A 16,644-nucleotide genomic window follows, 5' to 3' on the forward strand; every position below is an offset into this window, starting at 1 on the left:
GGTGTGGTTTTGGTTGCGGTTGTTGAACAGACGTCCACCTCCCCGACGGCCGGAGAACCAGTGGTGAAGCTGATCCAGTGCTCCGGAGGAGGACCACCATAATGTACAGTGCTGTATGGCTGCTCTACTAGACCGCCACAACACGATGCCCGTTTCCTAAGGATATCTATCATTTGTATAGAAAGAAGCCAACCTAATTTCACTAAGCTATTTTATTTTATTTTTGAGCAAAGGTGAAATTCTTCATGGATCACACATGAAGTGGTCTCGTTTCAACTTCAACTTCTAATGTTGACCTACTTTTCCAGAAGTGTTTTTCCTCATGTATTTTATTCATATGTTAAAATACATATAAACAGTTCTAAGCCTTGAACAAAACAAACCAGCTGATGAACTGCAGCATTGCAAACTGATTTGAAGCAAAACACGGGTGAATAAATGAAAACTAATGAATTTGAGTCATTGATTTAAAGTAATAAATACAATATAATTCAAATATTGCAGAATTGATGTGTTAAATTTGTAGATCAATCCCTTAAGTTTGCATCACACTGTTTCCCTTGACCAAAAAAACCCACTAGGCTTTTGGATTATTGCAGAAAATAAGGTCAGTGACTGACAAAAGTTTATCATGATAATCTTCACAATGTTGAATTTTGAAGCCTAAATACAATCGCAAGAAAAGGGAGCTAAATGTAGGCTATAAACAAACTTCCGACAAAACCTTTCAGTCTTTAAATAACATTTTCCCTGAAAGTTTGCAAGAGTGGGATTATTTGAAGTTTTATTAACTAATCTCGGGAGAAGCACGCGCAGACAATTAAATCTAACTAAACACAGGTGGAGCAGGCTCAGATAATTAACCCAATTGGAACACAAGAGGAGCACATTAAACGAATCAGTTAATCAATGATAGGAGGTGTATATAGACAGCCCATTTACCTTCAACTGCTATAAATATCAAAACAATCATAAACTACAATCTAGACTATCTCCATCACGGAGGGGGGGATACTCTGGGTTCGGGCAAAATTTCCAGACAGCACGCCAAATACGCATAATTTTTACTCTATTTGAAGGCTGTAAAAGCGACTAGTGAGTTGACTTTAGAGTAAAGTTTATGTGTGTTTCTCAAACGGAAGGCTGCATCCAACAGAGACTGCGTGCATCCCAGCCCAGTCTCTCTGACTCTTGTAAAATACTTTATATTACAAATCTTTATATTAACTGGCTTTCTGAATGCAATAATACAGCGAATGACCGCCGTCTTCCAGTGACTTACGTTCTTGTCAGTTTAGTGTTAGTGAATCATTGAAAGCTAAACAAAAGATAGCATGTCTGAAAACATCTTTGTCTTACATTTAATACATTTGGACAAGCTCAGTACTGACTTGTTTTCCATCTGTGTATTTTTTGTGAATTTAAATGTGTTTGTGGGTGAGTTAAAGGGTTAGTTCACCCAAAAATGAAAATGATTTCATTAATTATTCACCCTCATGCCGTTGGACACCCGTAAGACCTTCGTTCATCTTTGGAACACAAATAAAGATATTTTTGTTGAAAGCTGATGGCTGAGAAAGGCTTCAGAAAGGCCTCCATTGGCATTCAGCACATTCCCACTGACCCACTCACAAGACCTATAAAGACGTTGTTACAAAGTCCATCTCACTACAGTGGCTGTACAATAGTTACAATGCGACAAAAATTGTTTTTGTGCGCAAAAAAAATTGAAATCGAGTTATTGTCTTCCGTGTAGGTCTCGGATGTGAACTCATGTGATAGCGGCGCTCCTCCTCTTCCGGGTCATGTATATTACGGCGGATCTGCATCATATTCTCACGCATGCGTCGAGTTCACGTCAATAACTTGGATGACTTTATTCAAAAATAAAGATTTTTGTGCGCACAATAACTATTTTCGTCGCATTGTAACATTATTGTACAGCCACTGTAGTGAGATGGACTTTGTAACGACGTCTTTAGTGCCTTTTATGGGTCTTGTGAGTGGGTCAGTGGGAATGTACTGAATGCCAATGGAGGCCTTTCTCAGCCGTCAGCTTTCAACAAAAATATCTTCATTTGTGTTCTGAAGATGAACGAAGGCCTTACAGGTGTCCAACGACATGAGGGTGAGTAATTAATGAAATAATTTTCATTTTTGGGTGAACTAACACTAAGGCCGAGAAAGGATACATCCGATGCGTCCTTCAAAACAGGCCGAATGAAGGACATGAAACGAAGGCTGCCTTTCAAGGATCCTTCAAATTGAGACGGCCTTCAGCGACTTTTGATGACGCGGCAGCCGATATATGCAGCCTTGCGTTTGAGAAACACTCGGTATCTGTTTCGCCGTGATGACGTTTAATATCCCAGATAACCTCTGTAGTCCAATTTTCCCACTCGTTATCAATTGCCTTTTACAAGACACGTAAAAGCACTAAGAAAATCGCAAGAGGTTATTTTATCGGATTGACTAAAACGTAAAAATATCTTGCGCTTTTGTTCACCACAGACCTTATTTCAGGCATTTTACCCAAACCCACTGACTTCAGGACGATGAAACCAAAAGCACTAAAATGTTAACTCGTTTACAGGTTTTAAACTACAAAAACATCATCCCTGCCACACTATAGAGACTACAGGGATGCCAATGATTTATGGGAGTGGCTGGATCCTGCCAGATCAGAGAAAGTATATGATTGGTTGACACGTGACCCAACTTGGCACAAATTTATTTTAAATATTTTAATGATGAAGTGTAGACTAGTTTTTTTTTTCTTTTTTCTGTGATTTCTGATCAGAGCAACCAATTGATGGGTTGGCCTTTTAAGATTAAGGGAAGTGTAGTTCTATACTGAGAATTTAGCCAGGTGATTTGTGGCCTATAAGAAGCATTGTGACCTTTAAACCAACCATTGTGCTCCATTTGGGAACACAGACGGTGATACACACACACACACATAGTTCCAGCATGCCGTTTGTTCAATCAAATTAGTAGACCAGTTCAACGTTTCAACACTGATGTTTTGGTCTTTACTACAGAATCATTTCCAAAGGGACTAGAGAAGTTAAAGTTTTAGGTTTATAACTTTAGTCTTTTTCTAACTTAATTTAGCAGTCTAATGAAGTATTTGCCGATTACTGATATCAAATATTAAATGTGTTTCAAGTAAACATTAAGCTTCAAAGCACGAGCGCACATTAAAAGAAGCCAGTGAATCAGATCTGTTTGCAGGACTCCAGAATCTGAGCTTTAAATATAGGAAGGCAGCAAATCATTTCACTTTCTTTCTTGGGTCTGTTTTTTGGATTTGTGAACGTTTGGAGTCAAACTGCCACATTTCATGCAGCGACGATATCGTTTAATCTTCTAATATTCATGTTTTGCTTGTTTAATGGCTCTTCTGAGATTTAGTTTTGTGATTTCTACTGAATAAAGGAGTTTTAATAGCGTGCGTAAGATGAAAATTACAATCTTTACCTGCGCGTCATGTTTTGTTGAAACTCAATGACTCTTTATGTATAGGCAGTTTCTAATGAATATGGTTGTACATAATTTTTTTATACTAGCTTTGTTGTTTAATGAAAATATTTGTATGTTGTAGGGTGATGGATGAATATTAGTAATACTGGAAATGAATCAAACCTCGGGTTAGAGATGAATGGCAACAGTCCTGAAAGTATTGTTATGCAATGATGTGATTCTGATTCCCACAATACAGTAATAACTCTTGAAGTGTGACATCACCCATATGAGTTTTAAATGCATTTTCTATTTGCACTTACAATGCCACATATGACTGAGCTGCATTTGTTCCCAAATGAGATGCTAATGTGCTGTATAATAAACCCATTCAATGCCAAACGTTCCCTTGGATCTTTATTTTACTGCCATATAAATCCATAAGAAATATGTTACTCACAATTTACTGCAGTGTTATTCACTTCATAAGTCTCATAAATTACTTTAACCACAGTGTTTTAAAAGTCAAGTACAAAAATTACATTCAAATGCTGCTACAGTACTTCAAGTCAATTTAGTGTTCACCGGTGTTAGTTTGCGCTCTAAAGAAATGTCTAACAATTAAAACTGGGAGTCAAGTTCAAGATTTCAGATTCACTGATATCTCTAAACACATTTCATTCTGACATAAACTGGAGGGTTTTTTCTTCATTTTTGGACCTGAGAGTTTTCTCGCGTCTTCATTTCCAGAATCCATTCATACAGTGTTCCAGCGTCTTCACGCTATGTGCGGCTTCTGTGTGTGTCGCTGAATAATCTGCGTACCGTGTAGACCTGTGTGAGGGCCACGCTGATCATGACCAGCAAACTGACGCTTGACCAGAAGGAAACCCGCCACAGGTTATCCTCCAGCAGGTATCGGTCGCGAGCCTCGAACGCCCGCAGCGTCGTCTGCAGCTGACGGCTCCGCTCCAGGTTCTTGTGCACGGCGTCCATTGTGTCCTGTGTGGCGAGAGAAAACACGAATGCGGCGAAACGTTTTTAAAATTTTGATTGCAGTGAGGTTGTCACTACAACGTTTGAAAAACAATTGAAGAGAACAATGTAACAAAAGCAAGACATACAACTGAGCAAACCGAACAATGTCATTGCAAATCATTTTCTTAATTGTATTCAGCCATAAAAGACATTTTGGAAACATTACAAATACCAGCCTGGTGGGTTTTCTTTAACCTTATAAAGCCTACTGTAGGCTCTCGGATTTGATATACAAATTATACACTGCCTGGCCCAAAAAAATTTGGCTTTAAATAGGCAATACATGCTTAAGAGTCTCGGATTGGATCATTATTGCAGGGATTATTATGTTTCTGACATGTTATATGTTTGGCAACAGTTCTTCTAACCCTAATTGATGGAGTGAGTAGCTTTACATTTCTTAAACCACCATATAGGAAGACAATGGGTGACGTGAGAGAATGGTATAGGTGAATAAATAAGTTCTCCATTGATGTATGGTTTATTAGGATAGGACAATATTTGGCCGAGATACAAGTATTTGAAAATCTGGATTCTTTGGGTGCAAAAAAGTCTAAATATTGAGAAAATCGCCTTTAAAGTTGTTTAAATTAAGTCCTTAGCATTGCATATTACTACTAATAATACATTTAATATATATTTATGGTAGGAAATTTACAAAATATCTTCATGGAATATGATCGTTACTTAATATCCTAATACATTTTGATAATCAATCATTTTGACCTATACAATGTATTGTTGGCTACTGTCACAAATATACCTGTGGGACTTATGACTGGTTTTGTGGATCCAGATCTTAAATTTATTGAAAGTCTTTGGGATGTTCTGGAGGAGAATTTCCAGAGTGGACTCTTGTAGCCTAGTAATCTAGACGCACCCTAGCGGCAGCAAATCTAATCCGCCGCGAGTGTCGTCTAGCAACTCTCAATACACGTCTGAGCTGTAAAAAAAAAAACACTGGTCAGGCCAATCACATCGTGTATAGAGTCAGTGGGCGGGGCTTAACATAATGACGGCCGAGTTGCCAGGCCCGGTTCCAGAATCAAATCACTGAGGGTGCTTCTGAAATTACTGAGGGTGTAATGATTCGTTTAACAACGATTCGATTCGTATCGCGATTTGAGGTTGTCGATACGATTTAAGGACGATATTGGTTCATTTAGAACGATATGATCCGAAACGATTCATTGACTTGAAATCAATTCAGTAACTTTTTAGCCAAAAATTTAAATCCGTGTGAAAGTTTTATTTCAACCGAATCGAATCGTTGTTAAAACGAATCGTTACACCCCTAGAAATGACTGAGGGTGCTCTTAGCAACGGTTCCACCATAGCGGTGTAGAGTAAGACATGTGTGGTTATTTATTTACAGGTCATTTACTTTAATGTGTTACTAGTATTTTAACATGGCAACTTCCTGAGAGCTAAAAAAGGGTATGTGAATTTAGAATTATTTTGTTCTTTTTTTTTATTCCTATGTTATATGCGATATATTCTACTATACAGAGGACACCAGAACCCCTTTATTGAGGAAATTAAAAGACATGAATAGACAAACAATGGATTTTTTTTTCATTCATCCAATCCATTTATTTTACCCATACTTTGTATAAAGATGATTCTAAATGTTATGAAAGATACAGAATAATTTGATATAGACTACCATTTTACTTAATGCAATATGTGTGTAAACATGGCCATAAATGTTTTGGGACTATATGTAATGTACAAAGACATGTAATAATATTTTCATAAGAATATCTTATATTCAATGAGAATATACAGACTTAAAACTGTGCGTTTGCGATGCCAAACCTCTATTCTGGGTCTCAGGGGGATATGTCTCTCGTGCAGAGTTCCATTTATATTTAGATGTCAAAACTTTGCAGCAAGCAATATTTGCCGTCGATTTTAACTATGAATGACTGTAGCCTCGAGAGAGATCCAAGATCGCTCACTACAATGCTGTTGTTTTGTCAGTTTATCGTGATCTCACAGTTTCGTTATAAAAAATAAGTTGTCAACAAATCTCTTACTTGCATAGTGGCTTGACATTGTTTGTTAATAAGAGGTTTCGCGAGCCTGCATTAACTCTGCGCTGAATAAGAGCTATGCAATTTCAAGTGGTGAGATTCTGATCGCGTTCCAGAGATCAACAACTATCTGTGATTGGCTGCATCTTTCACTGCTGTATCTGTGATTGGCTGCATCACTCACTGCTGTATCTGTGATTGGCTGCATCACTCACTGCTGTATCTGCGATTGGCTACACCACTCACGGCTGCAAAAACACGCTGTAAATAGATGCATTTGACGCTCTCCAGAGCTCGGTCACAAATGTGAAAATATGCCAAATCTGTTTCGCCAATATTGTTACTGTGTCAACTGAGGGTGCTTTTGCTTGCGTTTGAGGGTGCTTAGCACCCTCTAGCACCCCCGTAGAACCGGGCCTGCGAGTTGTGCTTGCGTGCTTCTAGTAAACACAGAAACTGGCGAACGGCGGTCATTCGAATCAGCTTTGACCGCGACTCTGGAAGACTTTTCTCTGAGAAAAGAACAAAGAACGGCACTGAAGTCATTCTTAAAGAAGGAAGATGTGTTCGGAGTTTTGCCGACCGGAGACGGTGAATGTTTAATCTGTCAACAAGCTCTGCTTCACCTTCATTGCTCTGGTTGGTGTAGCGCTATCCTATCACGTGCAGAGGGAGTTTGAAAGACAACCGTTTATCCCGCCCCTCGGATTGAGCTGTCAATGGTGAGTTTCCAGACCAAACATCTTGATGTGGGTCTGGCTTGTCAGGCTAGGACTCTTGCATTGTCAATACAAGATATTGACCAAAATTTGATGCACCTCTTTTTTCGTAAACCATGGCAAATGTTCCAGGTTCTAATCCGCTCTCAGATGTTTTTTTTTTTTCCTTCTTCATTAAAATCAAACTTGTTCATCAATGATTGTATATTAAGAGCTGGGACATATTTGTGTGCATTTTTTGGGGATTTCACCGGAAAGAATAGAGTCTCTCTCGATAGACTGACACACTCGTCTGTGTGTGAAGACTGTGTGCACGTGCCAGAAGAGAACGTAAACCCCGCATATTTTGATTTGATTGGCCATCTCAATCCTTTTGACATCAACCAGCAACATTAGACCTGAGGCAAACCAGACTAAAAAAAAAATGTTTTAAAACTTTTTGTCATCCTAACATAAGGAGCACTGCGTAATGAAGTGCAGCAGAGCAGTGCATAAAGGGGGGACAATTTGGTCATTTTTAATTATTTGGGGGGACTTGTCCCTCTTAATGTCTATGGTGGTTACGACCCTGGTTCACAATTTGAGCCTGATGAATCTTAAAATTGTCATCCTGCAGGAATATGGCCATGATGTGTCTTCATACATGGTTGTTTAAGAAATATAAAGATTCACGCTCCATCAGTTAGGGTTAGAAGAACCGTTGCCCAACATATAACATGCTAGAAACATAATAATCACTGCTGGATCAACCGTTAAAATCCCTTTCAGCAAATGAAGAGATATTTGACTGGTGTACCCTGATATCCTCCAGTTTGTACTCCAGCGAGTCTTCCGGTTCAGCCAAAGCAGCCCAGTCTTCCTCATCGTCAGCTTCCTCCTCTGGTCCATCCACGATCACCTCTACGTACACCATCTTCTCTGAAACACGGCTGAAGCTGTTATCAAAGCATATCCTGTAGTCGCCCTCCTCAGTGGGATCCACCCTGACAGAACACCCCCCAGGAAACATTACTCTAATGCACATCATGACGCTAAGACATTTTTGTCCATGCAATAGAAGCTCGAATACAAAATTTGTCAAAATATCAGGTTTGGAACGCCACGAGGCAAAAGATGATAGGATCTTTGTTTCATGTGTGAACGATGCCTTTAAAGGGGTGGTTGCATGCAATTTCACTTTTTTAACTTTAGTTGGTGTGTAATGTTGCTGCTTGAGCATAAACAGTTTCTGCAAAGTTACAGCGCTGAAAGTTCAATGCAAACGGGGATATTGTCTTTTAAAGTTACAGCAGTTTATTGCCTACAAAAGTGGCCGGTTTGGACTACAACAAGCTTCTTCCTGGGTTGGTGACATCATAAACCCTCGCTAGTCTCCGCAGATGTGACTTCTGCCCGTAATGGTAAGGGCTGTGGCGTTTCTGGTAACCTGTGCTTGGCACTTTAGCCAATAAAAATACAGGAAACTACATTTGGCCATCTAACCAATCTAACCAATCAAAGACCATTGCGTTTTTCAGAGGGATGGGCTTCATAGAAGCAGGAAGCAGATGAGCGGTTCAGAGGACAGTGGAGACAGCGGTGTGGAATAAAGGCCAAATATAAGAAAAATATGGCGTTTAAAATGAAAAAAGTTGTATTAAGAGGACAGTAGTGAGACCAGCGATGTTGTATGGTTTGGAGACAGTTGCACTGAGGAAAAGACAGGAGGAAGAGCTAGAGGTAGCAGAGCTGAAGATGTTGAGGTTCTCTTTGGGAGTGACGAGGATGGATAGGATCAGGAATGAGTACATCAGAGGGACAGCACGTGAGATGTTTTGGAGACAAAGTTAGAGAGGCCAGGTTTGGACATGTTCAGAGGAGGGAGAGTGAATATATCGGTAAAAGGATGCTGAGGTTAGAGCTGCCAGACAGGAGGTCAAGACTAGAGGAAGACCAAAGAGGAGGTTTATTGATGTAGTGATGTAGTGAAGGAAGTCTTGTCTGAGAGAAGAGGATACAGAGGATAGGACTAGATGGAAGCAGATGATTTACTGTGGCGACCACTGAAGGGAACAGCCGAAAGAAGAAGACGATACTGCGCCCCATAAACACAACCAAGCCTAGAAAAAAACCACGGCTCCACCCCTTTAAGTGCACTATACTCTTGAGTTGATTACACATTAAAGCATCGGATTCTGTAAACAGCCAACAGCTTTCAGTAAATTCAGTTTGGATGTGGTCACTGTCAGCCTTGCAGATAGCATGCAAAATGTGCAGCAGAGGACATGCAAATCAGGTGGGTTGTGACAGTCCGAAAATAACTGCATATGAGTAAATGTGTGAAGGCTCAGCTCGGCGCACGACGGGATGTGAAACCTACGTGTGGATACCGTCTGATTTTCTGAAGTCAGAGACCAGTCTGTATCCGCCGGGGGAGATCAGAGTGAAGCCCACATCCAGCCCAGAGCCTGCAATCACCTGCACACACAGGGTTAAAATATGACATCAAAATACATTTTTGACATGACTTTTTTTTTTAAGTGAATTACTACAAAAAAACCTTTTTTACTACAAAAAAAAACAAACAAAAAAACGTTTGGGTGAAACTGTACTGTACTGTTTTGATTGTTTTTGAAAGCAGTCTCTTCTGATCACCAAGGCTGCGTGTATTTAATCCAAAATACAGCAAAAACAAAGTATTATTGTGAAATATTTTTACAATTTAAAATAACTTTTTTCTATTTGAATATATTTTAAAATGCAATATATTTCTGATTCAACGCTGTCTTTTCATTATCATTCCTCCAGTCTTCAGTGTCACATGATCCTTTGCTATTGGTCGATCTCGTGATTGACAGGTTGTCCCGCCCTCACGCCAGTATCAGAGAAGAGATGAGCTGCCAGAAGGAGGTTAAGTTATTTTGATTAAATTAGGACATAAATTTAAATAAAATAGCAATGTGCACAGATAAATTATTTACAATAAATACCTCAAAATTCCATTACTAAAAAATCCATTTGATTTCATGGTGACTAAAATTGTAATGTGATGTTTCCATAAAGTGAAAAGTAATAAATTCACCTTACACATTTTAACACATGACGTATTCTTTGGTAACAAATAGCATTACTTATTAAGGCCTAACTCCCATAAATCATTATGTTTTGGGGAGTTGCACCCCATTTGACAAACTAAACTTTTGCCGCGTCATAAAGAAAAATCTTTTTCTGCTATTTTGAGAGACTAATTGACGTCGATACACAGTCACACATTCTATGATATCATTTTCACATTATGTTTTAATTTTTTTTTTTAAATCAAATGCATTTCATTTGGTTGAAGAACGTTTTTCAAATATTAAGCATTCAAGCAGTTTTGTTAATATTTTTCATAAGGATAATTTTTTATTCATTAAAAAAAATTATATATATATATATATATATATATATATATATATATATATATATATATATATATATATATATATATATATATATATATATATATATATATATATACATATTATGGGGTTCCATTTGTGCCAAAAATAAGTTGACTGCCCAGTGCTTTGTACTATACATGTGTCCTTGTCATCAGTTTTTGACAAGTTGTTCGGAAAAATTGGTATATGTTGATGTGTGTGTTCACTGTTTATGTCGATTTGCTCTGTTGTCCTTACTGTATTGATCCTATTTTTTCAGATTAAGTCCGAGCTTTAACTGTATACTGCTGTCCCTACAGTCATCTTAACTGTCGTCCTGTTCAGTCATCTTAACTGTCGTCCTGTTCAGTCATTTGAACTGTCGTCTTGTTCAGTCATCTGAACTGTCGTCTTGTTCAGTCATCTTAACTGTCGTCTTGTTCAGTCATTTGAACTGTCGTCTTGTTCAGTCATTTGAACTGTCGTCTTGTTCAGTCATTTGAACTGTCGTCTTGTTCAGTCATCTTAACTGTCGTCTTGTTCAGTCATCTGAACTGTCGTCTTGTTCAGTCATCTTAACTGTCGTCTTGTTCAGTCATTTGAACTGTCGTCTTGTTCAGTCATTTGAACTGTCGTCTTGTTCAGTCATTTGAACTGTCGTCTTGTTCAGTCATCTGAACTGTCGTCTTGTTCAGTCATCTGAACTGTCGTCTTGTTCAGTCATCTGAACTGTCGTCTTGTTCAGTCATTTGAACTGTCGTCTTATTCAGCCATCTGAACTGTCGTCTTATTCAGTCATCTGAACTGTCGTCTTGTTCAGTCATCTGAACTGTCGTCTTGTTCAGTCATCTGAACTGTCGTCTTGTTCAGTCATCTGAACTGTCATCTTATTCAGTCATCTGAACTGTCGTCTTGTTCTGTCATTTGAACTGTCGTCTTGTTCAGTCATTTGAACTGTCGTCCTGTTCTGTCGTCTTAACTGTCATCCTGTTCTGTCGTCTTGTTCAGTCATCTGAACTGTCGTCTTGTTCAGTCATCTGAACTGTCGTCTTGTTCAGTCATCTGAACTGTCGTCTTGTTCAGTCATCTGAACTGTCATCTTATTCAGTCATCTGAACTGTCGTCTTGTTCTGTCATTTGAACTGTCGTCTTGTTCAGTCATTTGAACTGTCGTCCTGTTCTGTCGTCTTAACTGTCATCCTGTTCTGTCGTCTTGTTCAGTCATCTGAACTGTCGTCCTGTTCTGTCATATGAACTGTCGTGCTGTTCTGTCGTCTTAACTGTCGTTCTGTTCTGTCGTCTGGTTCAGTCATCTGAACTGTCGTCTTGTTCAGTCATCTTAACTGTCGTCCTGTTCAGCCATCTTAACTGTCGCCCTGTTCTGTCGTCATCTGGTTCAGTTGTCTTAAAGAGCTAGTTCACACAAGCTTTTTATTTTTTATTATGTAATGTTACTCACCATCAGGTTGTTCCAAACCTGCATGAATTTATTTGCTGAACCCAAAACAAGTTCTTTTGAAAAATATGGCTAACCATATGGGGTTCCATTTGTGCCAAAAATAAGTTGACTGCCCAGTGCTTTGTACTATACATTTGTCCTTGTCATCAGTCTTTGTCAAGTTGTTCGGAAAAATTGGTATATGTTGATGTGTGTGTTCACTGTTTATGTCGATTTGTTCTGTTGTCCTTACTGTATTGATCCTATTTTTTCAGATAAAGTCCGAGCTTTAACTGTATACTGCTGTCCCTACAGTCATCTTAACTGTCGTCCTGTTCAGTCATCTGAACTGTCGTCCTGTTCTGTCGTCTTGTTCAGTCATTTGAACTGTCGTCTTGTTCAGTCATCTTAACTGTTGTCCTGTTCTGTTGTCTTGTTCAGTCATTTGAACTGTCGTCCTGTTCTGTCATCTTAACTGTCGTCTTGTTCAGTCATTTGAACTGTCATCTTATTCAGTCATCTGAACTGTCGTCTTGTTCAGTCATCTTAACTGTTGTCCTGTTCTGTCGTCTTGTTCAGTCATTTGAACTGTCGTCTTGTTCTGTCATCTTAACTGTCGTCTTGTTCTGTCGTCTTAACTGTCGTCTTGTTCTGTCATCTTAACTGTCGTCTTGTTCTGTCGTCTTAACTGTCGTCTTGTTCTGTCGTCTTGTTCAGTCATTTGAACTGTCGTCTTGTTCTGTCATCTTAACTGTCGTCCTGTTCAGTCATCTTAACTGTCGTCCTGTTCAGTCATTTGAACTGTCGTCTTGTTCAGTCATTTGAACTGTCGTCTTATTCAGTCATCTGAACTGTCGTCTTGTTCAGTCATCTGAACTGTCGTCTTGTTCAGTCATTTGAACTGTCATCTTGTTCTGTCATTTGAACTGTCGTCCTGTTCTGTCGTCTTAACTGTCGTCCTGTTCTGTCGTCTTGTTCAGTCATCTTAACTGTCGTCCTCTTCAGTCATCTTAACTGTCGTCCTGTTCAGTCATCTTAACTGTCGTCCTGTTCAGTCATCTTAACTGTCGTCCTGTTCTGTCATCTTAACTGTCGTCCTGTTCAGTCATCTGAACTGTCGTCCTGTTCTGTCATCTGCACTGTCGTCCTGTGGATTTTGCTTTTATTTTTACATTTTGCTGAATTTGTTGTGTCTGTAGTCTACACATTTTAAACAATAGTAGCCTATAAGGATGAACATAGGAAGACAATGTAATTCAAAGGGTCACCACAACTGTTTGGTTAGCCATATTTTTCAAAATAACTTATTTTGGGTTCAGCAAATAAATTCATGCAGGTTTGGAACAACCTGATGGTGAGTAACGTTACATAATAAAAAATAAAAAGCTTGTGTGAACTATCCCTTTAAGACAACTGAACCAGATGACGACAGAACAGGACGACAGTTAAGATTACTGAACAAGACGACAGAACAGGACGACAGTTAAGAAGACTGAACAAGACGACAGTTAAGATGACTGAACAAGACGACAGAACAGGACGACAGTTCAGATGACAGAACAGGATGACAGTTAAGATGACTGAACAAGACGACAGAACAGGGCGACAGTTAAGACGACAGAACAGGACGACAGCTCAAATGACTGAACAAGACGACAGTTCAAATGAGTGAACAAGACGACAGTTCAAATGAGTGAACAAGACGACAGTTCAAATGAGTGAACAAGACGACAGTTAAGATGACTGTATAGGGACAGCAGTATACAGTTAAAGCTCGGACTTAATCTGAAAAAATAGGATCAATAAGGACAACAGAGCAAATCGACATAAACAGTGAACACACACATCAACATATACCATTTTTTCCGAACAACTTGACAAAGACTGATGACAAGGACAAATGTATAGTACAAAGCACTGGGCAGTCAACTTATTTTTGGCACAAATGGAACCCCATATAACCAAACAGTTGTGGTGACCCTTTGAATTACATTGTATTTTCCCCATACCATGGAAGTCAATGGGGCAAGATTTTTTTTTGAAAAACATAATGTTTTAGGGTACAATTTAAAATAAGTAAACTTAATTAAATAATGACAGAATTTTCATTTTCAAAAACTCACCTTAACTGTCTTCCTATGTTCATCCTTATAGGCTACTATTGTTTAAAATGTGTAGACTACAGACAAGACGACAGTTCAGATGACAGAACAGGACGACAGTTAAGATGACTGAACAAGACGACAGTTCAGATGACTGAACAAGACGACAGTTCAGATGACTGAACAAGACGACAGTTCAAATGACGGAACAAGACGACAGTTCAGATGACTGAACAAGACGACAGTTAAGATGACTGAACAAGACGACAGTTCAGATGACTGAACAAGACGACAGTTCAGATGACTGAACAAGACGACAGTTCAGATGACTGAACAAGACGACAGTTCAAATGACTGAACAAGACGACAGTTCAGATGACTGAACAAGACGACAGTTCAGATGACTGAACAAGACGACAGTTCAGATGACTGAACAAGATGACAGTTCAGATGACTGAACAAGACGACAGTCAAATGACTGAACAAGACGACAGTTCAGATGACTGAACAAGACGACAGTTAAGATGACTGAACAAGACGACAGTTCAAATGACTGAACAGGACGACAGTTAAGATGACTGAACAAGACGACAGTTAAGATGACTGAACAGGACGACAGTTAAGATGACTGTAGGGACAGCAGTATACAGTTAAAGCTCGGACTTAATCTGAAAAAATAGGATCAATACAGTAAGGACAACAGAACAAATCGACATAAACAGTGAACACACACATCAACATATACCAATTTTTCCGAACAACTTGACAAAAACTGATGACAAGGACAAATGTATAGTACAAAGCACTGGGCAGTCAACTTATTTTTGGCACAAATGGAACCCCATAATATATAACATGTTGTTCAGTCCATTCTCTGAAATACACAAATGCATGAGTAAATGTGCAGATAAATGAAGAAATTTTGACCAGCCAAGTTGTTGGCCAATGATAGACAGGCCTATCAAAGACTTCAACCCCTGCCACTAGCCCATTTTTTTCACATGTGTCCCCTTTTCCCCCCAAATTCAAATCTTCCACCAGCTGATAAAGCAGCTCAATGAGGAGCCAATATGCCGGGCCGCCGTCTCTATAGATAAAGTGTTGCAAACAGCAGCCATGCAGGAGACACTCTGATCCCTCCGGCACATGGAATGAGCTTTGGGTCGGGTCAGCTGTCCCGCAGCTGTGCCTGTTTTTAACCTGAAACGGGACGGCTCCACAAACACAACCCCAGACAAGCTTCTGAGAAGGGGTTACAACACAGGGCTCCACAGGAATAACTAATAAGGCAGTGTGTGATATCTAAAGATGACTGAATGAGGATTGCTCAAGTCCTTAGAGTGCAATTGACTTTGATGTCAATAATATTGAGCTGTAGAAAAAAACACAACCATGCAACCAAACCAAGCACAATCTGTTTAACAATGACCAATACAGTATTAAAGTTAAGCCTAGTGTTGGTTGATTAAATTACTAAGATGAAAGTAGGCTAGTTCAAATGCACTTTGACCAAAACACCTGAGAGGAAAAGTCCTGCTACTTCCTGGTCATTACTGCCAAGCAAAATTGCATTGTAATGCAGTAGCTAATGTAATAGAGTTACAGTTAAAAATATACACCAAGAGCTATTCTTAACTTAGCAAACCATTTTTGACAGGTTACTTCTATTTCTAATTTTTCCGAGTCTTTATTTAGTCCGGCTGCTATGTTAAATTGGTTGTCTTGTTAATTCATTTAAAAATATGTCATTGACCTGGTACTCCACTTCTATGCTGCCGCTCTTAATGGCCGTTTGGAAGAAGCACTCGGTTGCTCCGGGAGGTAGAAGGAAAGTGAACTCGCTGTCCTTATTCTGTCCGAACTCGAATCCCAAATCCACGCAGAGCGTCAGAAAGAGCAGCAAACACGCCGCGAGACGCGTCCCTTTAAACCGCTCCATTACTTTGCCCTTCATAAACACACACTGTTTCAAACAGCCCGTCTCCGCAGTGCGAGCGACGCGACCGAGCTAGACGCGATCATTGCCTTCCACACTGCAAGCGCTTCGTTTTGGACATGTGAACTTGCAGTGACAAACAGCCGCGTTTGAAGTTTGACAGCTTCGCTGATAATGGACGCGTTAGTTTTTTTTTTTTTTTTTTTTTACAACGCGCAAACAGCCTCCATTAGGTTTCGACGTCAAGATTCGAGCGTCAACGCGAACGCGCGCTTGCTTCGCTGCGGCGGAGTAGTCACATTTCAGTTTCTAATGCTGTTATTGGACTCAGTGTTTCTATTGCAAGACATATACACACTTTCTCAGAACTTTTGAGAGGGCTCGAATGAACGGTCGTAGTCTGGCTTTAAGTCTGTAAATTGCTCAGGGCGCTGCACTAGGCTACAGGAAACATTTCATTTATTAGACTCGATGTTTCTGTTGCTAAACATGCTTTGTAGCATATACTTTCT

General features: G+C 39.4%; 1 protein-coding gene across 1 annotated transcript; it reads right to left on the reverse strand.

The window, feature by feature from the left end:
• Nucleotides 1–3,866: 3,866 nt before the first annotated feature.
• Nucleotides 3,867–16,322, reverse strand: tmed1a (transmembrane p24 trafficking protein 1a). Its single transcript, XM_067456698.1, has 4 exons — nt 15,950–16,322; nt 9,615–9,712; nt 8,052–8,238; nt 3,867–4,464 (listed from the first exon to the last, which is right to left on the reverse strand). The coding sequence occupies exons 1-4, from the start codon at nt 16,148–16,150 to the stop codon at nt 4,246–4,248; spliced, it is 705 nt and encodes a 234-aa protein (XP_067312799.1). The 5' UTR covers nt 16,151–16,322; the 3' UTR covers nt 3,867–4,245.
• Between the last annotated feature and the right edge of the window lie 322 nt (nt 16,323–16,644).

The sequence above is a fragment of the Pseudorasbora parva genome, chromosome 2 (genome assembly GCF_024679245.1).
Source record: "Pseudorasbora parva isolate DD20220531a chromosome 2, ASM2467924v1, whole genome shotgun sequence".
In the NCBI taxonomy this organism is placed as follows: Eukaryota; Metazoa; Chordata; class Actinopteri; order Cypriniformes; family Gobionidae; genus Pseudorasbora; species Pseudorasbora parva.